At 44.5% G+C, this 25,268-nt stretch overlaps 1 protein-coding gene across 1 annotated transcript in view; it reads right to left on the bottom strand.

The window, feature by feature from the left end:
* Positions 1–15,762: 15,762 nt before the first annotated feature.
* Positions 15,763–25,268, bottom strand: part of DNER (delta/notch like EGF repeat containing) — a 242,759-nt gene continuing 233,253 nt past the window's right edge. The window contains exons 12-13 of the mRNA XM_019532557.1: positions 24,063–24,309; positions 15,763–16,858 (exon numbers count right to left, since the gene is read on the bottom strand). Of these exons, the coding sequence (XP_019388102.1) occupies positions 16,747–16,858; positions 24,063–24,309 (359 nt within the window). The 3' untranslated portion in view covers positions 15,763–16,746. The remainder of the gene's footprint in view (positions 16,859–24,062; positions 24,310–25,268) is intronic.

Below are 25,268 nucleotides of genomic sequence, written 5' to 3'. Positions count from 1 at the left end.
AAGTCAAGGTATATCACAAACACTGTTCTTCCCACATCCACAGAGCCAGTCATCTCATCATAGAAGGCAATCAGGTTGGTCAGGCATGACTTACCTTTGGTGAATCCATGCTGACTGTTCCTAATCACCGACTCTTCCAAATACTTAGAAATGGATTCCTGAGGGACCTGCTCCATGATTTTTCCAGGGACTGAGGTGAGGCTTTCTGGTCTGTAGTTCCCCAGATCCTCCATCTTCCCTTTCTTAAAGTTGGGCACTTTATTTGCCCTTTACCAATTATCCCAATCACCGCAAGTTTTTAAAGAGAATGACCAGTGGCTCTGCAATCACATTGGTCAGCTCCCTCTGCACCCTTGGGTATATCATATCTATCCCCATGGACTTATACCCATCCAGCTTTTCTAAATAGTTCCTAACCTGTTCTTTCTCCACTATCAGCTGCTCACCGTCTCCCCAAACTGTATTGCCAGATGCAGTAGTCCAGGAGCTGACCTTGCCTGTGAAGCCTGAGGTAAAAAAGGCATTGATATCTCAGCCTTTTCTTCATCATCTGTCACTAGGTTGCCTTCCCCATTCTTTAAGGGACCCACACTTTCCCTGATCTTCCTGTTGTTGCTGACATACTAGTAAAACCCATTCTTGTTACCCTTCACATCCCTTGCTAGCTGCAACTCCAGTTGCACTTTGGCCTTCCTGATTTCATCCCTGCATGCCCCAGAAATACTCTTATACACCTCCCTACTGGTTTGTCCAAGTTTCTATTTCTTGTAAGCTTTGTTTTGTGTGTTTTAGCTTATTGAAGGTTTCCCTGCTAAGTCAAGCTGGTTTTCTGCCATACTTGCTAGTCTTCCTGCACATCAGGATGGTTCATTTCTGCACCTTTTTCTTAGCTTTATACTGATCAATAGATTTAACTATGACTTACATCACTGTGAGATCAGAAAAAGCTCCACACACTTTAATAACAGTGCAGACAAGATAGACTTCTATAGCGGGTTTAAAATCTCACAGCAGATCTCCTGCTTCAGGAAGGCAGACAAGAATGCACAGCCTCTACTTCTGCTCTGCTAGAAAAGGCGCTGTGCTGTGCAAAGAAACAATTCCAAAGGAAATGAAGCCCAACTTTGGCTGCTAGTACACACAACAAACAGAGACAGGCATATTCCTGGAAAACTTGGTGTAACTTCAGTCTGATCAAAAGGATCTCTCTGGTTGTGGGAACCTGCAGCATAAAATCCAAGGTCAAAGTGCTACACCAGCTTGTTTTCTTTAGCCTGTTCCTGGCCTGCTATTGAAACAAAGCACAACAGAGTAGCTTATTTTTCTAAATGATTAACTTCACTGCCCATTCTGCTCAGCTCCTCAGATAAAGAAGTTTACTCTATGAGCTTATTTATTTATATTCTTTCACTAAAGATCTGCCAAACAGAGCCTTCTTGTTGGTTTATTTTTCCCTAAAGAGGAAAATTATTTATAATATGTCTTATTTATAATATTTGTCTTACCCTCTTTTGAAAGGTTGGAAAATTGGAATTCACAAATGTACCCAGCTGTCCAGAAACTTGACTTTTAGAGAGAGTTCATTTTTGGTCATGCTTCCTATGTTGCAGAAGTGATACAAGAAAGTAAACTTGCAAAAGCAGCCCCACCACAAAGACAGCAAACAGGTCTGCTGCCCTGGTTCCACACACCAGTTACACTACTGGAAATGACTCATGGTGAGAGGATATAAAAATAAGGAGTCAGAGCTTAGCTTTCACTTATCTTATTCTACAGCACAGGAACAGCACCAAAGAACTGACAGTAAAGCTGCCATAACTAGACAGCCAAAAGTAGAGGAAAGTTCAATTAATGTCATGCATTCTGTGTCCTTCCCTTCACCCATTAGGGGACATATCAAGAGTGAGAAGGGGTCTTGGAGTGCGTCAAGCCAGACCACACTGCATACTGTTGACCCTCACAAGCATAATGGTTCACATGGTTCATTTCAAGCTACTGCAAGTTATAGCAGCCTTTAGGATGTTCTAACTTTGACCGAGGACCAAGTCATTCCCTATCCAGCCTTAAATCAGGGGTGGCTATTAGGTATAAAGCTGCTTCAGCATCAGCTTTGCCTTTACACTCCTTTCAGAGCTGCCCAGAAAGCCCTTGTAGGGCCTTTGGCAGGTGGGGGGTGGAATTGCCAATGAAGACAATGGAAGAAATAGAAGGAAGATCAAATGTGGCAGAGTTGGGGAAAGTGCCCTTGACTGTATACTCCCCATATTGAAATTCACCTGGGGGTGTTACTGCCTCTAGTACCTACTTGCCTGCCATGACTTGTTGTTGAGTTTGAGATCTACAAAACAGGAGGCAGCTCACCATGATGATATATAATCCCTTTATAGGCAGGATTTACACTCATGATAGTTACAGCCCAAAACACAGTTCAATATTAGGGCCTGTCCCTTTAAGGGATGGCAAGGCTTGCTGGCTCGGTGAGTCTGAGCAAAGCCCCATTGTTTGGAAGCTCCCCCACACCTACACTCCCTCTGCAATTCACTGGTATTACAACAGAAGTAAACACAAAACCCCCAGGAGCTTTTTATGCTCCTCTTACCCCCATCAGGGAGTGTTGCGGCCTGGCAGCTTCACTTTTTTTCTTCTCTTCTCCTCCTTCCAGTTTCCACAGCTGCATGTCTCCCCACTGGTGCTCCTGGCAGGCAATCTGCTGGCTTCTTCGCCAGCTGATAGTCAGCTACCCCTTAGGTATGTGTATGTCTGTGGGGCTTCCCTTAGTTCCACTCTGGGCCAAGTTTTCTCTCTCACCCAGCGACTGGCAGTCTCAGAGCAGATCAACAGACTGGGCAGGAGAAGGGGATAGAAATGGCACTTGGGGAGGGGACGGACCTTACCTTGTGGTATGCCTACTGAAGAATTGGCTCCCACTGATATATATGATAGTAGGCAGCCAGCCCTGAACACTGTTGGGGTTTTGAAGCGGATGGTGCAGAAGGAAAAGAAAAAGTGGCCAAAATATTTGTTGCAGCAAAGAACTAAATTATAAACAATTCTAGAATCAGGACTATTTGTGTGCTGGAGAAACCTAAAGTGAAAATTACTTTTGCATGGCTCAAGTTTATGGATGGTCCATTTCCATAGAACCTGACATTAAACAAATAATGATGAACTGTTATTCAAAGAAAGCTCAGGCTGAACAGGACAATAAGAAAAAAATGTCAGCAGCTCTCCGGATGTGGATAGAAATATGATCAAACAGATTCTTCAAGTTACTGCTGATAGCAGAGGCCAGGGGTGATACAGAGGAATGTTCAGCGGTGTTGGATTTATTCTCCATCAAGATCTTAATGTTATTAAAAAATACATCTTTTGCGGTTGATTTCTCAACAAAGACTCTTAGAAAGGCCAAGCTATTTCCAGAAATCAAGATGAGATAGGACTGAGAACATCTCAGCTGTAACTGGAGGTTCACTGAGACAGCTGTTACTGAAGTATTCAACTTTCATCCTCCTGCTGTACAGACTTTTAAAGCTTGTAAAGATACAAAGAAGCACCCACTTGGATTTCCAAAGTGCCAAGGCACCTAATTTGCTTTCATTTAAAATGAGAGTTAGGCATTGAGGTGCTTTGGAAAGGGCCTACATGCATCTTTAGGTACCTAAATACCTGAACAAAACCTGTTATGTGGATCCTGGGTCTCTTCTCATCCTGCTGGGGTAATTCCATTTGTGCCACTGGAGTTCTATACTATTTACATTGGAAAAATCAGACTTGTGCCATTTTTATTACAGTTCATTCACATTAGACTTGACCATCTTGTCTTGTACTCCACCCGACTGTAGTGCCGTAAGCACAAAGTCTCTCACCCAGTCACCCCCCTACTAGAAAGGGGCGCGAAAAAACAACATACTATCTGATGTCAACAGTGACGGGGGGGAGAGAAAAGGTGAAACCTTTAAAAACCACGCCCATCCCGAATGACGGCAGAAGCCATTTTAGGACTCAATCAATCAGTCCTGTCTGCCGTGGTCCGGCCAACCGCGATATTGCTTCTCCACCACCTAATCTCCCGGCGTAACCCCTCCCCTGCGCATCGACCCAATTTACGATACATCAACGAAGAGAGAATTAGCAGTCTGCTTTGTAACTCAGATAGTTGAAACAGAAAGTGTTTAAATCAAGCTGCTGTGCCTATGCGTCTCAATGCGTGTAAGTAAACAAAAATAAAAGCTTCTTTACTGCAACTCATAAATCTTGTACCCTAGTCTGCGGTCAACAGACTCCGTAACCCATAGCTAGAGAAAACCTTACTCCCTCCCTTAAAAGCAAAACGAACCTCCTCACAGTGCCTCAGGTTCTGACCCTGCAACGCACGACACATCTCAGCGGGGAGTGGCCAGGGCTTGCTTCCAATCACTCACTGGTCCATAAAGCTGAGGCCTCTCTGAACGTGTAAATTGGCTATTCTGAAAAGTAGGAAAAGAGGAGAAATGCACACGGAGTAGGAACTTAGTACTTACCCAAGGTTGCAGCTAGTTCAGGGACAGTTCCCCATAGCCAGCATCCTTCTTCTTTCCTCACAAACAGTCCATGGGCTGAGTTACAACAATACTGTTAGAAACTTAAATACAGCATTATTTTGTCTTTTGCCTGCTGCCCCTTGCCTCTCACAGGGTATGTTTACATAGGTTCAGCTACATGGACTGACCAGTATTGTTAATATTACTGTACTTTTCCAAGCAGTTATTGTTAGTATAAAATCAAGCCGTAGGATGGGGAGGTAGCCCTGAGCCTCTTGGCTGTCTTAGATCAGTGGTTCTGAACATTTTTAGATTGAAGGCACCCCTCCCTAGACTCAAGGCACCCCTCAAAAAATGCCAGCTCTTAGTTTTCACTCATGTTTTGACTATGGAAAAATACTAGAATAATTTTCCTGTTGCAAAGGACTCAAGAAGATCACAACAGAGCAGAATGGCCACTGACAGATGTGGAAAAAAAACCAACACAGTACTTAGGGAAGGGCATGAGTTTGACCCCCCACCGCCAGGTCAAACTGTATAGATAGGGCACTTCAGTGGGGCTTTTTGGTACTTTTATCTAATAGCTGATTGAATCAGCTATTAAATCAGCTATTAGATAAAAGTGCCAAAAAACCCGCTGAAGCACATGATCTATACACTGAGGTTGTGCGAGGCTTTGGCTTGCGCTTCAGCTCTGGGGCCGCTTTGGACTCTTCAGCATCTGAAGCAGCATGCCTGGAGAGAAGCACTGGCTCATTCAAGCTGTCTGAAGTGGTTCGGAAAAGCTTCAGATGCTTCAGATGCTGAAAGTGAAAGTTAGAAGAGGGCAGGGGAATGTGGGGTGGAGAGGAGACTAACATGTAGGTGGCCAGTGAGAAGGATTTCTCTCTGGCTGCCTTTCCAGTGACAGTGTCTGGGGGGAGGGACCCAGAAACAGCATAAAAGCTGCTGTCTGGAGATGTGCTGTGTCTTTTGCAAGCTTGTTCCCTCTCAGGAACTGTGTGAGAAAGCTACACTCAGACTCAGTCATCTCAGCTTGGCTGCTTTACTCAGTAGTTGAATTTGCCTGCTCCTTTTTGTTGTTAGAAAGGACTGGGTAGGATTTAGCTTAGCTTAGATTAGTGTAGCATCTCTTAGTACTATTCAATTCATTTCTTTCAATTTATATTTGCATTTGGGGGGGGGGGGGTTTGCAAACTTTGAAGTAAGAAAGCTGTGTTTTCCCTGCCAGCGTGATCCATCACTGTGCAGGGAGGCACACAGATTGGACACATACGCACGCACATACACACACAATATAAAGAAGGTAAATCAGATATTCATAGGAGAAGAAGACAGACAGCACACAATTTTTATATAACTCTTAACTGAAACAAACAATCAAAGAAGAGTCCAGTACACGTATGCAACAGAGGGAATAAAACATACAACACAAAAGGAGTGACACACACAGAAAGACCTTTTGCAGCACAGGAAAGATTAATATTAAGTGTGCTGGAAAGGCAGGTGCCAGGTCTTCTAGCAGGGGAGGGAGAGCAGGTAGGGGAAGAGCTAGAGCTGCAAATCTCCCTCACCAATCCCCCCACCCAAACACAGGGTTCCCGAGCAGCCGTGACATCAGTGCTGCCACTGGAAGCCAGGCGGTGGGTGCAGTGTCTGCACCTGATGTCCTTGCACCTGCACCACCTGCCCTCAGTCCAGAAGTAGGCACCAGCAGTGGGATCACTGCCTCTTCCACCCCAATGTCCCCTCTCAGCATGAGCCTCCCACTGCCAGAGGAGGAGCTGGAACTGGGATGCTAAGTGCGCTGCCTCAAGCAATTCTGGGGACTGAGGGGGAATCAGAGTTTGTGCTCCACACCCCTCAAATTTCCCCTAGACCCAGCTCTCCTCTTGAAAGCAGCACCTCAGAGGAGACTGAAGTTGTGAAGCCAAGTGGCTCAGCTGAGGCATTTCCTCCTGCTGTTGACCCTCAGCCTGCTGAGGGGTGGGATAAGGCAGGATCCTCACCCTTAACCCAGAAGCAGGGGAGTAGTGTAGTGTGGGAGCATTTTGAGCTGGCAGATGATCCCAGATTTGCCATCTGCCAACACTGCTGAAGGCACATGAGCCATGGCAAGGATATGAGTTACTTTTCCACCACAGCGATGGTGCTGCATCTGAGGAGACAGCATTCCCTTGCCCTTCTTCCTGCTCAACCTGGCACCAGTGCAAGAGTGCCAAAAGGGAAGTCCCCTGCTCCCTCCAAAGCCGCCTGGCCCCCAAAGCCACGCTGGATCAGTGTTGGAAAGGTGGACAAAACGGGGAGCACATTTCCATGGTGACCAAGATCATCCAGAGCACTGGGGAGATGCTTGCTGTCGATGGCCAGCCCTTCTCCTTCGTTGAGCGGCCAGGGTTCAGGAAGTTCATAGCACTTCTGGCCCCATCTTACAAAGTGCCTCCATGCACCACCTTTAGCAGAATGGTGGTGCCCTCCCTGTATGAGGCATGCAGGGAGTACTTGAGGGAGGAGCTGCACAAGGCAGGGCCACAGGTAGCCTTACACTTCACCTCGGACATCTGGAGCAGCCAGGGTGGCGATCATGCCCACCTCTCCCTCACAGGACACTGGTGCAATCAGTCAGGCTGTCGGTGGGCTCTACTGTGAGCCAAGGTGCTGGATGAGACCCACATGGCAAGTGAGATCATGGGGGCCATGAACTGCATGGTGCAGGGGTGGGTCATTGGGCAGGCTGAACTCACCTGTGGATTCATAGTCACTGACAACAGGGCCAATATGGTGAGGGCTGTCCATGATGCCAGCTTTAGCACACAGGCTGCACCTAATAGTGAGGGATGCCTTGGAGGGGGACAGGGCTGCCAGTGACAGTGCCACCACCACTACTGCTACAAGCCAGATGATTTTGAAATGCAGGAAGGTGGCGGGCTACTTCCACCACAGCATCAAGGGAGGCAAGATGCTACAGGAGAAACAGGCAGAGCTCAGCATCCCGCAGCACAAAATCGTACAAGATGTGGAGACTTGATGGTAATCCACATACCTGATGCTTGAGAGGCTGGTGAAGCAACAGAAGGCCATCCATGAGATGGCCTTGCTTGGGGAGATTGGGATCAGCGACCCCCTGAACAGAGCTGAGTGGGGTGCCATTTCCCAGATCTTGCTGGTCCTCAAGCCCTTCCTCGAGGCCACCGAGACCCTTAGTACTGGCGATGCCCTCCTCAGCCAGGTGATCCCCCTAGTGAGGGAACTTGAGAACCAAATGGAGAAGTTCCAGGGGATCAGTGTTCCTGGCTGGGGCAGGCCGCTGTCACCAGATGTGCAGACACTGGTGAGGCAGCTGAAGAAGGGCATCAGGAGACGGCTGGATCCCTTGTGGTCCAGTATGATCCACATGATGGTGGGCATGTATGAGCTGAGGATGAAGGGGGAGCATGTGCACTGCCAGCCCCAAAACTCTCGATCACGGGATGCAGGTGCTGGTCAACAAAGTAGGGAGGTCGACGTGCAGAGGCAAGGGGATGTGGAAGAGGGGGATCCACTTTCCCATGCCAGCACTCCCAGCACCAGCACCAGTGCCATCCAGTCTCCTCCACGCCAGCCACTGCCAGTGTGGGCCATGGGCATGGCTTCAATGCTGGGGTTCAAACGCACCAGACCCCAGCCTTAGGTAGCGTTGAGGCTTCGGTGGCTACCTATCTCACTGAGGATGTGGAGCCACTGGAATGTGACCCCTTGGCCTACTGGGCAAGCCTCAGTTAGATGTGGCAGGATCTGGCCACAGTTGCCCAGCAACACCTGTCCTGTCCACCGACTAGTGTGCCAAGCGAGAGGGTGTTTAGCATTGTTGGGGATGTTGTGACACTCCACCGCACCTGCTTGCATCCTGTTTTGGTAGAGTAGCTGGTGTTCCTAAAGGTGAACCTCCCGCGCTGGGGTTCCCCAAGCTCCAGGTGCAGATGGACTTAGTGCCACCCTCCTCACTCCATCTGCACCAATTCCCTTTTTTGAGGTTTTTAAAAGCCAAAGAATGCCTTGCTCTCAGCTGGACGGGCCCCTAACTGCATCACCAGCCAGCAGAGGAAGAGCATGTCCCTGCTGAGCTCATTCTCCTTCCAGGATGAACTTGGAGGTATGGGATTGGGACTATGGGGAAGGAGGAGGCCCCAGGTCCTGGGCATGACCACTAAAACTGCGCCCTGCCAGGGTAGGGAGGCCCAGTGGGACTGCTGGTGGTCCAGCAGCCCCCTAAATGCCAGGACCAAGCATCCCCTGGTGAAAGGCAGATAGGGGGCACCATAACCTCCAGCTAACGCACACACAAAGTCCTGGCTGGGGAACGCCCAGACCTATCATGTCTCTGACAGGCCTGACGCTTGCTGGTTGCAGTGCAGTTGTGAGGCTCCCAGTGAGCTCAGCTTAGCTGCCCGGGATGCCAGCTTTAGGGTTGAAAACCCCTTTGTCAGGCTGAGAAAGTAGCTGCAGTTGGTCCTGGATGGAAGGAACAGTAAAGAATCATGTTTGCACACCTAACAGTGCTAACATTGCATGGCATCCTGCAACACCTCTGAAAGGATCTCCAGGCACCCAAGGGTGTGGCACCCTTGTTGACAATCTGCCTCCAAGAGATAGTGGCTATACTGTACAACCTGCATGTAGGCCTGACTAAGGGGCAATGCAGACCCACTTCCAGAGAGGTTTTTTACCTCAGGAAGGCAGAAAGCCCTTGTGACTTCAAGAGCTGTATATTCCCCACAAAGTACCCAGAGCTTCAGCATCCATTTTGGAGTAGACGTTATCCTTTGGGCTTTACAGAAGCTGTAGTGCCTCTGCTCAATCATGAATAAGGTCTGCCTATAGGGCTGGCCTTAAAGGTAAGTTTTCTACCATCCAGGCCTGATCAATCTGAGAAGCTCTTACAAATACTTCTGAAATGAAGAGATGAAGGTACAGCATATGCATAACATGCTGTCAGAGTTCAGTAACATAAATTGGAATGAGCAAAAGTAATTTCCGAAACACAATTCACAGGAAGCACAGGATGATTTACAGGAGCTAGAGGCTCCAGGCTGACAGAAAAATAGCTCCTTGCAAATTACTTGTCTTTCAGTCATTCAAGAGAGGTACAGAATGGTCCAGAATTGTTACCAGGGAGTGATTTGTATGCAGAAGGGCAACTGCTCATTGCAACACCTCCCTCGTAAGATATAGCCTAATACGTACTCTCCTTAGAACAGCAGAATTGCTTCTTTCCATACTTGTGTACAGGTTTGTAGATTTTATTAAAGGCAAGCCAATAGCTTATCACTGTTGAGACTAATATCCTAATTATTATTTTCTACTTCTTTAGCAAATTAATTAAAAGTCAAATACCCCAAAATGGACCGGCTCCCCAGGACATTGGATTCTGTGCTGTTCTCTGGGTGGCACTGCTTCTGTTAAAAGTGCCCAGCCACAATTGCACTTGGAGGCTGACACTAATGGTGTTTACCAAGCCAGAAAGGAAGGAGCAGAACTAGACTTTATTCACATGCAACATGTTTAGCTAGACATCTGCCCAGGTGGTAGGTTCAAGCTGTTATTTACCGTATAAGACAATGCATGGAAAACTGAACCACAATACAGTTTAAGAATGTGGCTTCAAGTTTCTAAGAAAATAACTCCCAGAAAAAAAATCCAGTAAAAAGTCATTCTAGTAGCAACAAGGTGGAAGGAATGCATTTAGCATTGATATAATTCAAATCCAATTTTGGTCTTACTAACATGTGTGCTTAGAGCCCGGGTGTCTCTAACTAAGAACACTTATATAGTCCATTTTGTGTTCTGCTTTAGCAGAGAGCACTGAAGTTTGCACCTACTGGAGCTTTGTTTTGTTTTGCTTTTTCATTTGCTCCCGCTATATTGATTGTCTTCACTATTTTTGGCTTGTGAGCTAAAATGAAGTAAGTTGATTTCACACACACAATAAAATCTACATTTTAACACCAATGGTCTGATTCACTACAATACAGCCAAACTTCCTGACAAGCATTTGTAGGATGCCGAAAACCAGAATGGATGCCTCTTTGTGCTTGTAACCAAAAACAGTAGGTACAATGAGATTCAAAAGTAACGGTAACATGCCAGATGTGCTCCAGACAGAAAATACAACATGAGGCAGTTTTATTTGCCTTTTCAATTAATGCTATTTTATATGCCTTTACAGGCAAATTCTGAAACCATCCTGAGCAGTTGGGTTGACCACTGGGGATTTCTGTGAGTTGCATAGTTCCTAGGGCTGTGTGAAGTTTCTGCCACTGATTTGATTTGACAGAGATTCAGCTCGATTCGGTGGCTGAATCTCCGAATCCAAATTGAATCAGGAGACCCTTTAATCTTTCTGAAGTGAATGGGAGCCCTCCAAATTAATTCAGAGAGATTTGATGATTTGGACATAAACACAGCTTTAAATGTTTTTTCTACATATCTCAAGGTAGCAGGCAGTTTATGAATGCTGGGACAGATGGAGCATCCCATAGGAGTATGGGGGAGTCCCTACAGCGCTCGGCAGCAGACCCAGAAGTGGACCAGAAGCACTTCTGGTCCACTTCCAGGTCCAACAGGGAACACATTGCAGGCTGCCCCCTGTCCCCCCAGATTGGCAACTGGTGCCTCCTGGATCTGGGGAGGGCACCCAGGGTCCCCCCGCAGCCGATCAGGGAGCCGGGGGAGAAGAGGGGTGCAGAGGGCCCCACCAAGTGCTTGGCAGTGGACCTGAAAGTGGACCAGAAGTACTTCCGGTCAACTTCCAGGCTCACTGCTGAGCACACACCTCCTCCCCACCCCTCACCCCACTCCTGTGGGATGCTCCATCTATTCCACCACTGCAGTATTCATGAGCCATGCCTGGTACCTCAAAGTATGTAGAAGAAACATTTAAAGCTGTGCCTATGGCCGAATTGTTGATTCTCTGAATCAGCATCGAATCTTCAGATTCAGATTCGACTAAATTGAATCGGGGACAGTGATCCAAATCAACTAATCGAATCACTGTCCCCAATTCACGCTGAATCTGAATCCAAATCAAATATGGCCCATTTCGCACACCCCTAATGGTTACACAGCCAGCAGCGAGGTCCCTTTGTGCACAAGCCTAGTAGCCTATACCCTGTTGCATATGCAACCTTTGCTCACCAGGGAATGGGAAACTTGCAACACTTCAGCTAAGTGCAGATGTTCAAAAAGCCTCTCATAGAAGTGCTGTATCGCACTTTACTTAAAGTGCTGTAAGTTAGAGCATGAATGAACCAAACAGACATTCACTGTTCAGTGGGCATGTTCAGTGCCTGCCTGCACTGGCCAAAGCCAGCAGGTGGAAGACAGTCACGTAACCCTCTCAGGAGGATGCCAGAGTCTCTCCCAAGCCCTGCTTCCTCCCCCCACCCCCCATCAGCTGGTGACTGTCAGCATCAGCTGGCATGGGAATGGGGGGGAACAGAGCCCCCCCCACAAGCCCCTCCCCCCCACAGCTCACTGGCTGGGGTCTTGAGGGGAAGGCTGGGTTGGGTCCACATGGCACAGATTCTCCCTTCCCACCCTACCCTCCCACTGAGCCTCCTGACAACAGCAGTCAGAAGTAAAGTGTGGAGCTCAGCGTGGCTTTTTGCCACACCAGGAACTAGGTTGGGGGAGGGGAAGACAAAGCCTCTCTGCCATGTGGACCTGGCCTGCCCCCAATCAAAAACTGAGCCCTCAAGCTTGTGGTGTCCACAGGGCAGAGAGACTCTCACCTACCCCCCGGGAGACAGAGCCTTTTTTATCTCCTATCTGTGACAGCCCAGGGGTGGGGCTGGGCCAGTGCTCACCAGGGACAGACATTCAAAAAGCCAGCGAATTACTTGATTCAACCTTTCCAGGTTAGTCTAACCTGCCTAGGTTAAACCAGTCTGTAACAGGACAAACATTCTCCCTGACTGAGGAACTGTGAGCATATGCCTGCAGTTCGTAGATTTCATAGACATTAGGGGCTGAAAGGGACCTCATGAGATCGAGTCCAGCCCCACTGCCAGCAGCAGGAAGTCTGCAGGGATCAAATGATCCCAGCTAGATAAACATCCAAATGCCTTTTGAATGAGTCCAGAGTAGGTACTTGTACCACCTCTGGAAGGAGTCTGTTCCAGATCTTGGACACTCGGACTGTAAAGAAGTTTTTCCTTATATTGAGTCTGAATCAGCCTTCTAGAAGCTTGTGGCCATTAGACCTAGTTGTCCCTTGGAGATCTCTGGTTCTCCTGGATCCTGATGCACCCCTCCCTTATATACTTATAGGAAGCCACCAAGCCCCCCCTGAGCATTCTCTTCACCAGGCTGAAGATGTCCCATGTCCCTCAGCCTCTCCTCATAAGGCTTGCTGTCTTCGCCTTTGATCATAAGGGTGGCCCTCCTCTGGACTCTCTCGAACTTATCCACATTCCTCCTGAAGTGGGGGGCCCAAAACTGGACACAGTACTCCAGCAGTAGCCTCACTAAGGCCATAGGCAATGTGCAGGGAGAGTTGCTCAGGTCAGAAACCAGGAGATGCTAGAGCATGCTCTCGGCTGCAGGGAAACTATGTTGGGGTGGGGTGTGCCTAGTCTGGGCTGAATTGGCCAGGGAGGGGTTTAATTCCCCCTCTCTATCCCGGCAGACAGGGACCTGAGCCAGTCTGCCAGGCACTCCTCCCTTGTTGCTGCAGCTGAGGCAGAGGCGGGCGGAGAGCAGAGTTAGTCCCCCCTCTACCTGCACTGGCAGCTGGGTCTGCCTGCTGCCACCACTGCCATGCTCGCTCACTGCGAGGGAATAGGCGCCCTGCTATCCCCTCCACTGGACCCTGAAGGGAGGAGGAATAACCCCATCCCTGCCCCACCCCCGGAAGGGGCCCTGTCTGGCTGTGCCCCCACCCTACCACTGGAGGGCTGGAGTCCCCTGCCACATTCCTTTCTCAACCTGGGCTGGCTGAGGCCAGTGGGGCATGTGGGTAGCAGAAGCCCACAGCAGGGCTTGGCTCCCTACCCAGAGCTGGGAGCCATATCCCCCTCTCAGCCGGGTCAGAGAATGAGAAGGGGACATGGCAGAGGACTTCAGCTTCTCCTCTCTCTTCTTCCCCGCCTCCCTCCCCTCAACCCAGGTACCAGCAGCCACCATTCGATCTGTGCTAAGCCAGAAGAGCTGAGACGAGGAACTCTGTCCCATCCTGTGCTGCAAAGTCAGGCTGCTGCCCTGGTACCCTCCTGGCAGGAGGGGACTTATTCCTCTGGATACTGCCCTGAGTGCAGATGCAGTGGTGGTTGCCCAGCAGCCTGACCTCTCAGCAGAGGAGGGGAGAGAGTTCCACTTCTCAGCCCCAGGGCTGGCTGGGAGGATCCAGGAGCCTGTATTGGGGCTTGGCTCCACCCCCTCCCCGAGCTGGGAGCAGAGTTGGAGAGTCCATTGCCATGTCCCCTTCTATCTCTGAGTCAACTAAGGGGAGGGGGAGGAGGAAGAAGAGAAGCTGAAGTCCCCTGCCACATTCCCTTTTCATCCTCTGGGCCTGCTGAAAGGGAGCATGGGGACTTCAGCTTCTCTCCCTCCTTCCCCCCCACCCCACCTCAGCATCTAGGCTGAGAAGAGGAACTCTCTCCCCTCCTGTTCTGAGAAGTCAGGCTGCTGGGCAGCCGCCACTCAGTCTGGGCTTGGGGCAGCATCCAGAGGAATAAGCCTCCTGCTGGGAGGGGATGGCTCGAGCACAGACCAAGCTGCGGCTGCCGGTACTAGGGTTGAGGAAAGGGGGAAAGAGGGAGAGAAGGGGAGAAGAAGGGAGAGGAGAAGCTGAAGTCCCCTGCCCCACGGGAGGTGGGGGGAAGGAGGGAGAGGAAAAGCTGAAGTCCCCTGCCATATCCCCTCCTCGTCCTCTGGGCCAGCTACTACATTCAACCAGGTTTATCTCAAACTGGTTTCAGCCATTTTCAAACTAGTTTATGTGCACTGAATGTCTGTTCTGTTTAAACCAGGTTCTGATCACTTAAACTGATTTATATGTAATGTCTGTCCTTTGCCCAGGAGCTGACAAGCACTGGCCAACACTAACAAACTGCTCAGTGACGGGCCCCTGGGATGGCAGCAGAATGTGACCTACATTCAAGTGAGATGGATGCGATAAAGATGTGCAAAAAAGCACTCTAAACTGAAGTGCTTTAGTCCAAAACCACATTCATTGAGGGTTAACTTAGATTAAGCACTTTCAGTGCTGTGAACATCTGATCAGTTACAGTTCTAAAGCACTTTCTGTGCACTTAACATGCTAAGTGCAATGTGTGTACCTGGCCTGAATCACTATTAAGAGGATACTTTGCAAGGGACTTGGAATAGACTAAGTTAATCTATATCCCGTTCTCTTCTGCAGTTGCCACTAAGGCAGACTCTTTTCTTGATTTATCTGATTACATGGAAAGCAGTGATCACAGAAGTGAGGAAGTAGCAATGCTGTCTGGACCTAGACTAGGCATTGTGCCAAACTTTCTTCACGCATCTGTGCCATTTAACTTCCATTCTGATGTGCATACCATCCTACTTCATGAGGGGGCTTCTCAAGGAAAGAACCAATGCCATACAAGTGCATCTTTTTGTGTCACACTTTCTCTAGTCCCAGACTTGCAGCTGACTCTATGCAGATGCTGGGTGCTTCCTGTGTAGGCTGAATTGCAGGACTGGAACCCACTTAGAGGCACTTTATTTCTTTTCCTTTTGAAAGATTAGACCAAGCATATCTTTGTTCTTGCTTCGGAAGCATTGTGTTTTTGCTCCTACAGATAATCTGAGTCCATTAAATTCACTGTCACCACACTCATTGAGTGCTAGTGTTTTGAGCTGGCCAGATGGCTCAAGTTCTGTTTTGCAGCAACTTTTGAGGTTTTAACAGCTATTTTTATTCTGCACTGAAATGAAAACAAGCACATATTGCCTCTGGATTAGGGCACTAACCTGGGATGTCAAAGACCCAGTTTCCTGGTTCTGCCTGATTCAGAGCAGGATTTTCTATCACAGATCACTGTGAATCAGGATAAACAGGGACTTTAATCTGGGTCTCCCACATCCCAGTATACAGAGCCTTTCTTGTTTTCAAGACAGCAGCTGTTAAGTAACTAGTCTTCTTTTGGTATTGTAAGGGATTACTCAGGTGCTTTTAATGTATAAGTTTCAAGGAACATAAAATGAATGAAATCAAAATGATCAGCTGCAACTTTGGCTTGATAACATTTATTCAATATTTTCTGAAATAAGCAAGAATCTGAAGAAATACATACGCAATCAAATACAGCCACAGAAAAAACCATACTGTCTATAAATAAGATTCACTATGAGAAATACACAATATTTAATGAAACAATACTGTACATTAACAACCTTTGAGAAACAAACAGCTCAAACCATATGCTTATTTTACTCACAAAATAAAAAACCTTGACTTTTAAAGAAAAATATAGATTCAGTCCAATCCTAGAGCCAAATCCTGCACACAATGAAGGCACTGTAAATTTCGCCAATAATTCAATGGGTAGAGGATCTGGCCTCCTGTTTGCCTCCAGAGGCATTTTAATTATATATTATTTTACAAGGCCTACCTTGAAGACTATTACAAAAATGACCAACATCAACTCAAGAATATGTTTCAGCAACTTTCAGGAAAATAATGCAGAAGTAAGTTCATCTATCCATGCACGGAATAAGGCAAACGCTAATTCATTCAGATTAGTAATAATAAATTTACTAGTTTCTTTTTCACAACACAAACATTTTAGACTTTTTAAATTAATGGATATATTATGCATCCTATTATGCTTCACATTTTTTTCCTAACTCTACTGAGAAAGCTGGCACTGAAATGTCAAAAAGAAACTCTTCATCAGTTACTGTTTTTCTGTTCTGTTACAACCACAGAAGCTCATCTGGGTTGAGTAATAGTGTCTACCATGAAAAAGCACACACTATTATAAGCTTACAGTTTATAGAGCTGAAAGTACATTAAAATGCAATTCATGAACTTCACGAATTCAGTTTTAAAATATTTTTCTCAAACTAAAAGCTGCAGAAAATTAGTTCTTAAATATTCTACAGAAAATTCTGTAACATCTAATGTTTTTAATTTCTTATGCTTTCTTCTTCTTAAAAATATTTAAATTAATTTGGTAGCCCATCCTTTTGAAAAATAATCCAAAAAAGATACAGTAGATTATAAATCTTTTGTTTTAATCAGTGTAACCAAAGGTTTGTCATCCGGGCTATAATCTTCATAAGCAATGGGGGTTGCATCATACATTGCAGGCCGGGATTTCTTTCCGAACCTAAAAGCAGAAGAGAACAGGCTTTGGTGACAAACAGAAGTCTGTTGAAATCAACCCACCTTACTGTCAAAAAGGACTGCAAGACAAGCAAGTAGATTCTAAAGCAATTGCAACATTTCTTGCAGTTAATACTAAGAAGATCAAAATTCCAATTACTGTAATGTTTGAAGTACATGGATCATGCATTCCCAAATCGAGTAAAGGAGAGATTCTACACATTCTTGTGGGACTTTTATCTCTGAATTTGATAGACTTAAAACTAGGTGTTAAGGTGAAATTCTAGCCCTACTGAAATCCACAAAGTCAAAATTTCAATTTACAAGTTGTTCTAGCAAACACTATTGACATCAGATGTCATATGTAAACTTCCCCATAGGTGTTTTCATCTTTCTCACTGAAAAAACAGCAACAACAAAGGTTGAATTCTGAACTGGCAGACAAAGTATACAACAATTAACTCATTATGGATTTGTAGAATGAGTAGCCATTTGAAAGGCAGGTAGAAGCTACCAGGCTCTTCTGCCTCTTATATGATAAAGCATTAATGTCTTTTGGGGAATGTCTTCATGGCACAATGTAAGGCTGCATAAATACCAGGCCTAGAACTGAGCAAGCTAAGGTAGGTACTAGAAGCAGTACAATCATGTTCACTGGTGGTCTGCTTGAGTTAAGACTATATTCTCTCACATACAACACTCCCAACCTAGTAAGATATAGATTTCATTTTTGAAGGGCAGAAAAAAAATAAAAGAACTTTCCTTGAAAATACTGGTAAAAAACAGCAGGTAACTGAGTAGCAGCTTTTGCACTAGTGTCCACAGCAAGCAGCTATGGAGCTGCATGTACAGCACTCTAGCTTTCTTTTGCTTTTCTTGGGCAGACACAGAAACTGCTATTATCACGTTTCCTTGCTTATAATGAACTCTGCAATTTCCAACAGCTGAATTTTGAAAAAAGGTACATGTTGTATGCAAGAAAATAAGTATATCCTGTACCATTTGGCAAGGCTACCTAGCCTGGGGAGAGAGTATCATTCTACTACGGCTGTACTGCAATCAGTACCTGTGCTAACTCATTCGGAGTCAATTCAGGTATATCCAACTGCTGCTGCATTGTACCATTAATTGGTCGCACTCATGAACAGCTATAAATATGGCTAGAAAATGGTCAAATGTCTTCAGAAATATTGCTTTAAGAGTTATTCCAGGAACTATACATAAATAAACAGGATATAGGAATCAGAGAGTTTATACCATAAACTTATCATGCTTGGCAGGATGCCCTTAAACATAGTACTCTGTGCCATGTCCTGAATTGTTAGTTGCATTCACAAGAGTTAGAAGCAGTGCTAAATAGTTCACCTGCAGCTATAGTAGTTCCAGTTTGGTTAACACACATGGAGTGGTTTGGTGTATTTGAATATGTCCATGCCTGGAACAACAAATATGCTATGTAGACACACCCATAACTGGTGCTAAGACTACTTTCTTGGTATGGATCATATACCAAAGATCCACAAACTGATAAAGAAGATCTCTCATCTAAGTAATCCTCCATAGAAAGGATTCTTCTCATGTTACTGTTCTGTTTAGCTTCCTCCTGTGTATACTGGTGGCTTTATATTGGTGTAATTTATTTACAGTGGAAAATGTGACCAAGAAAATGTAAATAAAACAGAGATATTATTTCAGCTAAATAAAATAAAATAACATAAAATAAAAGCAATCCTATGTTAGTTAAGCATTTTATGCAATTTTTTCTTTGCCATGATTTTTCATGGCTAGTTTTGGTGATATAGATTTCTTGATCTTTCCATTAAAAGCAAGGCATGTGGATAACTACTAGTCTGAATGAGTACAAATCACAAGAAAAATACTTCCAAGGAGCCTTTGGCATGAAACTGCATCATGTTTTTGTCTTTCAGCTGACGGTAAAGTCTATATTACACAAAGGCTGGACCTTGGTTATATACCAACTTCCATCAGAGATAATTTAACCTTTGGAAATGAGATGTTATTCCAAAACAGAGAGGACCAAGCCTTGCACCCTTTGATAACAATGCTAAAGTTGAATTTCTGAACCACCCCTTTTCTCCATCATTCTCAGGGATATCAGGAAGTTTAGGTAAACCGATCTTTTTTTAGACATGAAACAAGGAACAAACTTGTTAAAGAGCTAAGGTCAAATACTGCCATTTACCATAGGTGTAAAGAACACGCTGCTGGTTGCACATGTGATACAGTACAAGATCTGTTCTCCTGGAAGGTCAGCGTTGACATGTGTTCTTAATTAGCACAAGCTGAGAGAAGACCACAGAGCATATGCTAGTTCTTTGTGGCCTGGCTCAGCATTTTAGCTGGTAGACCACATTCCTTAGATCAGCAAATTCAGAAGCTGGGCCCAGAATACTGTATGGCCCAGAATACTGTATGTTTTCCAATACATAATATGACTCAAAATATAAATGTAAATGGGAAATCATCATCAAATGGGTGCACTTCTAGCAGGGCCCCACACTAATCAGTTGCTGGCCATGTGCAATATAATAATTTTATTAATGACCTGAAATAAAACATTATAACTAAAAAGTTGCAGATGACACAGTTTGAACTACTCACCCACGCATTTGGCAACCTGGGCGCAAATAAAAAAAATTGTATTTAATATAGACAAATGTAAAGTCCTACATCTAGGAACAAAGCATGCAGACCCATTCTTCCTGGCTAGGAGACCCTGTCCTAAGAAGCAATGATTGGAAAAGACTGACTGAAAATTCAAACTGGATAATCAGGTGAATATGAGTTGAGAGCAATGTTGACGCCTAAAAGGCTAATGGAATCTTTCAGTACATAAACAAGGGCTGATCAAATGTGGGGTTCTATTAGTGGTATGTATATATAGCTTGATACTGTGTTCAGTTACGTTGTCCACACTTCAAAGACATTGACAAACTAGAGAAGCTTCAGTAGAGAGCCATGAAAATGACTAAAGGACTTGAAAACATGACTTACAATAAAAGGATCAACAAGCTCCAACTATTTGGTTTATGAAAGAATACACTAAAGGATGTGTTACATCTTGAGGAGACTAGCTATGTACAGATAGGGAAAACTGCTTGATAACAAGGACGTCCAGAGTAACTTGGAGGGTGAACTTAGTAAAGCTGAGGCCTAACAAGAGATCAAAAAAGGCAATGGAGTAATACCTGCAAGGCACTGGCATGGCTGTAGGGGTGGAAGGAGGCCACAAATTTAGCCTTTAAGGCGCATAGGACCTGAGGGAATGCATACTGAGATAGAGAGAGACTGAGAGAGCACCTAGGCTCACCAGCTTCCAAGGGCAGCCTCCCCTCATTACTCTCAACAGCAAGGTATGGTAGGACAAGGAAGCTAGGTGAGACCCTGGGAGCCAGAAGCAAGGGTCTGACAGAATCAGAGCAGCCACCAAGGGGCACCACAGCAGTCCTTGGGTGCCAATCCTGTCCCACTCCCCACTGCCCCTTTCACTCCCTGTCCCATTACTTTCCCCTGCCTTCCCCATCATATGCCCCCTCACTGCCTCCCCCACTATCTGTCCAGCCACCTCCTGTCCCATTACTGCTCCCTTTGATGCCTGTTCCCCCACCACCTGCAGTAGTGGGGGGAGGGACACTTTTAAGATGACCCCAGTAATTAGATTCTACACATGGAAAATTATAACAAATGTATACATTTTCTATGTATAGAATCCAATTATTGGGAGTGGTCTTAAATCCCAGGTTATCATAAATTTGTGTACATATGGTACTCCCTATCCCACCTTCTCTTTCTGAAGAGGTTCCAAGCAACCTCAAGGAAATAACTAGGGAAACCTAAGGTATTCAGCATTATAACTTAGGAAAACATCTTAAGACTTTTAGAGAAGTGAAATATTACTGACTGGAAAAGCAGGAATGTAGGGCTGGGATAAGGGATATTTACAACCCTGTCCCCTCAAGTTGAATAAGCACGATAGACATCCACATCTTTTTTATGATAAACAGGTGGAAGAAGTATTGACCATCCAGGAAATAGCAAGAAAAGAACAGATATGATTACAGGTTATAAGGTTTACTGTGGAAGAGATGCTAAGCAGGGCAGAGAACAAACTTCAAGAAAAGGACTTAAGTGACCACAGTACTAAGTAGTTAATGATTTCCAAGCACTACAATGAAACATTTGACTGCACTGCATTGTCAAATAAGACCTCCAGACCCAATGAGACCAATATATTCTTCTGCTTGTTTCTGGGAGAACTCTTTTGTACTGAATAAGAAACTGAAATCTGGGAGTGTCTGGCCATAAAATAGGACATTACTAAATAATTATTTTGCTTAGCATCCTAATTCTCAATGGCACTTCCAGATAAGCAGCAGAAAGGATTTTGCGAGTAAATATGTAAAATCAATTATTAGCTCCCTACAGCACTATCCTACTTTACTGGCAAAAATCTTGAACCAGATAAATCAGGTAACAACTGATTTTGGAAGCCTGACCTACAAAAGCATGGACTGATTTTCTGAAAATTGGCCCTTTACTATGCTGGTCATTCACTGCAAAACACTCCTCACTGGCCTTTGTTTTATATCAATGGGGTGTCATTTACATATTTTTATTTAATTCAGGCTTACTGTTTCTAGATGCATCTTATTTCAAATGCAGTCACTGATGCTTTTCAAATTGATCTGTCTTAAGACTAAATTAGATCAAATCAATCTCTGTTATGACCTCTGCTACATAATAAATAGCATGTTTTAATATTTTTATACCTTCTTTTTGGCTTTTAGTATTTTGGATTTATTTAAGGACAAAGATAATTTAACAAAGATGCTTAAAAATAAAAGGAGACAGCTATGTCAGTAGCAGGGGAATCATTTGTAGGACTACATTAACTTATTCCCAAAGAATTTTCAGAGTTGGTATGCCTTGTCTCCAGAAATTATGAGCAAGAAACTTTCTTCAGCACCAGCTGAGTGATCTATGGTGGTATCAGATATTCAAGTGATTAGAAAAGGACAACATAGTAATTCTTAAATAACAAAGAGGTCATAGCCTTATTCTTGGATGGGTAGCCAATGAACTCAAGTTAGAGCTCCTTTCTCAATTACCCCATTGCATCTAGACACAGATCTTTCTCTACAACTTCTACTTCATATATCAAGAGCTAGAGCCCAAGTTAGGTCTTGGTTATACTAATGTAAATCAAGAGTAATCCCAAGAAATCAACGTAATTGTTCTGGTATAAGAGCAAGATCAGAGTCAAGCCCTTCATACCTTGGGCATCAAGTTGAAAATCATAATTAGCAAAGCAAACAAAATATTTAACATAACTACTAGGAATTGGCTTTCTTTATAGAACTCAGTACAAAATAAGGAAGACAATTATTGAAGGATGTAAAGTGTCTAAATTCATTTGCACCTATTTTATGTCTGTGTACTTCACTGCCCTCAATGGAATTATTCCTGGTCTACAATGTTTTAAGCAGGAAGAGAACCCATGTTGGAGGCATCTTCCTCAGTGCTGAACCTCCTAGCTGAGCTAGTCTCTGGGTTTCAATTCTGAGTCTCTTTTTTCTCCGATCAGTACCATAGGACCAACCAGACTTCCTCAGCAAATGATTCTCTTGGTGGATACGGATGGCCTAGAGCTGTCATAGCTGAGTCAAACACCACCCATTGTGCAATTTCTGCTGTAGGGGATAGATTGGACCAGAATTGGCACAGTCAAACCATGGTCCACTCTGGCAATCCCTGACTGGTATGTTACTCATATACCATGGCAGATGACTGGCAACATTTAGAGAAATAGCTAAAGAGATGTACAGGGAGTGCTGGAATTGTTAAGGAAGGAAAAAAACTCAAGGTAGCAATAAATGCCAGCATCCCAGAAAGCCAGGGAGCAAGCAGCCACAGTAAGAAAGATAGAAAGTTCCCATCCTCATTTGTACTGATAACTGGTGCTTTTAACTTGCTGTTTAAAATGATCACATGTGATATATGCAACTATCTCCAGTTTCTTTGTTCATTATTCACCTTCTAACTTAGCTGCAGACTAATACCATGTCCAATTCTTTGAAATTTGACTGAATACTGAAATTAAATACTCAATTTATGTATATTTACTCTAAACAAACATTTTTTTCATTTGTTAAATCCAGTACTACAGCAAAATGGAAACAATTTACAAACTAATACAATAGTTTCCCACAGTAAATGCACCAGCAAGATACCTATCATTACCAGATCACAAATACCTGTTCTGAACTACACATTTTAATTTCAGGTGCATTTCACTCAACATTTGATTTGAAATACTTTGATTTTATTTAGACCATTTTATTTAGACTATGTTGAACAAAATGTGTGCAACTTTCTTTTAAAACCCCTTCTATAATTAATCTGCCTTCTTCAAGAACTTCAAAGGGTAGCAGTTGGCCAGAGCTATATAGGATATGGTCTAGTGATTTAGTCTCAAAACAATCATTAGTATTTTAATTAATCTTTTGTGAAACTTTTGTTTTGACTGCAAAATTGTTTTTTAAATTATGTGCAGCAATACATATTCAAAAATAGGTGACTACATCTAAAGCAGCCAATCTGCAGCACAAGTGGCATAGACAGCTTCTGTGTGCAGCATGCAACAGATCAAGGAGGGGACAGGAAGAATAGCATCAAATCAAGCAGGAAAAAAATGCAAAGCTGGAGATCAGGCAGGAAACACAGAGCAGGAAACAGAAAGCAGAGCAGGAGAGCACATGGTGGGGAGCACAGAGTAAAGAACAAAAAGCACAGCAGCACATCAGGAAGAGGAAAAGGCTTGCATTGGCCCTCAGGAACAGTGCAGGGCTAATTTGTGGCATGCCTGCCTGCCAGTTTGGCCCCTGTTGATGTAAATGAAGAAAGACTTAGAAACTAAAAAAAGATATTTTCCAAACTGTAAGATATCAATGACTGGTAAAAAGGTACCCCCCCAAATACACTACAAATTCAATAAACCCAGAACAACTCTACTGACTTCAGATGAAGTGCCTTGAACTAAAGAAAGGAATGGAAATGAAGCCACCTTCCAGTATCAAATTGGTACAACCTTTAGATTTCTCAGTAGCAATTAGTGGATGCTATGTGACTACATCAGCACTGGAAGTACATATAGCAAAGAGATACTTTCCCTTCCCCACACAACAAACCTGGCATGTCGGATAGATGCAATTGCACTACTGAATTCACTATCGATGCTTCTGCAGTTGTAAAACTCCTCGTAGGCTGGCCTGGAAGAGCCTTGGTATTCAATGCGGCTGATACGACATATCCCCACAATCAGAATGATCAGCATGAGAACAAATGCAACGCAGAGGGCACCAATTATGATATAAAGGGAATGACGAGGCATATTTGTTAGACTCTCCGCCATGTGCCCAGACTTCCACTGTAGATCTAGCAATAAAAAAATAAAGTGATCGTTAACATTTTTACATCCTTCCTGCCGAACAGAAATTTTTATTTCAGTCATTTCCAAAGAGAAGTCTCATCCTCAAGATATGCCATTTTAAAATTCAAAGTCTAGCTGTGTTTAACATGCTGTAGGTACTAAAATCACAAAATCTGAGGAATCATTTTGATTTGCAGTACTAGCCCTGGCCCTGATATACCACATGGCATTAGGCAATACTCTGACTCTTTCTGCATCTGTCCTCCAAACTACAATGTGATATTAGCCCTTCTTTCCTACTTTATTCATATACTTTTAAGGCCAAAAGGAAACATTTGATCACCTAGTCTGACTTCCTGTATACTAAAGTGTAAAATTCCACCCAGTTATCCATTTGTTCAGCCTAATAATTTGTATCTGATTAACCCATATCATCTAGAAAGACATGCAGTCCTAATTTGAAGTCTTGAATTAGACAATCTACGCTTCCCTTGGAAGTTTGTTCCACTGGTTAATCTTCCTCACTAATAATTACTTATTTCTAACTAAAGTATACCTAGCCTTTTCTGCTATATTGAAGAATTCTTAAAACTAGACTTGTTTTTTGCATGTACTCCCACACTGTAATCAGGTCATATCTCAGTCTTCTTTCTAATAAGTTAAATGGATTGAATTATTTCAGTCTCTCACTGTAAGGCCAGACCTTATAGTCCTCTTCTGCACCATCATCATTTTTTCCAGTTTTCCTTTTAAAGATGTGTAGACTATAGGTTAGATATCAGGAGGCGCTACTTCACAGTCAGGGCAGCTAGGGTCTGGAACCAACTTCCAAGAGAAGTGGTGCAAGCTCCTACCCTGGGGGTTTTTAAGAGGAGGCTAGATGAACACCTTGCTGGGGTCGTTTGACCCCAGTACTCTTTCCTGCCATGGCGGGGGGGCGGACTAGATGATCTGCTCAGGTCCC

This window comes from Crocodylus porosus, unplaced genomic scaffold, assembly GCF_001723895.1.
Source record: "Crocodylus porosus isolate Cpor-Errol unplaced genomic scaffold, CroPor_comp1, whole genome shotgun sequence".
Taxonomy (NCBI): Eukaryota; Metazoa; Chordata; order Crocodylia; family Crocodylidae; genus Crocodylus; species Crocodylus porosus.
Note: the sequence above shows the minus strand (reverse complement) of the source record. Positions and strands in the feature narration are given on the sequence as shown.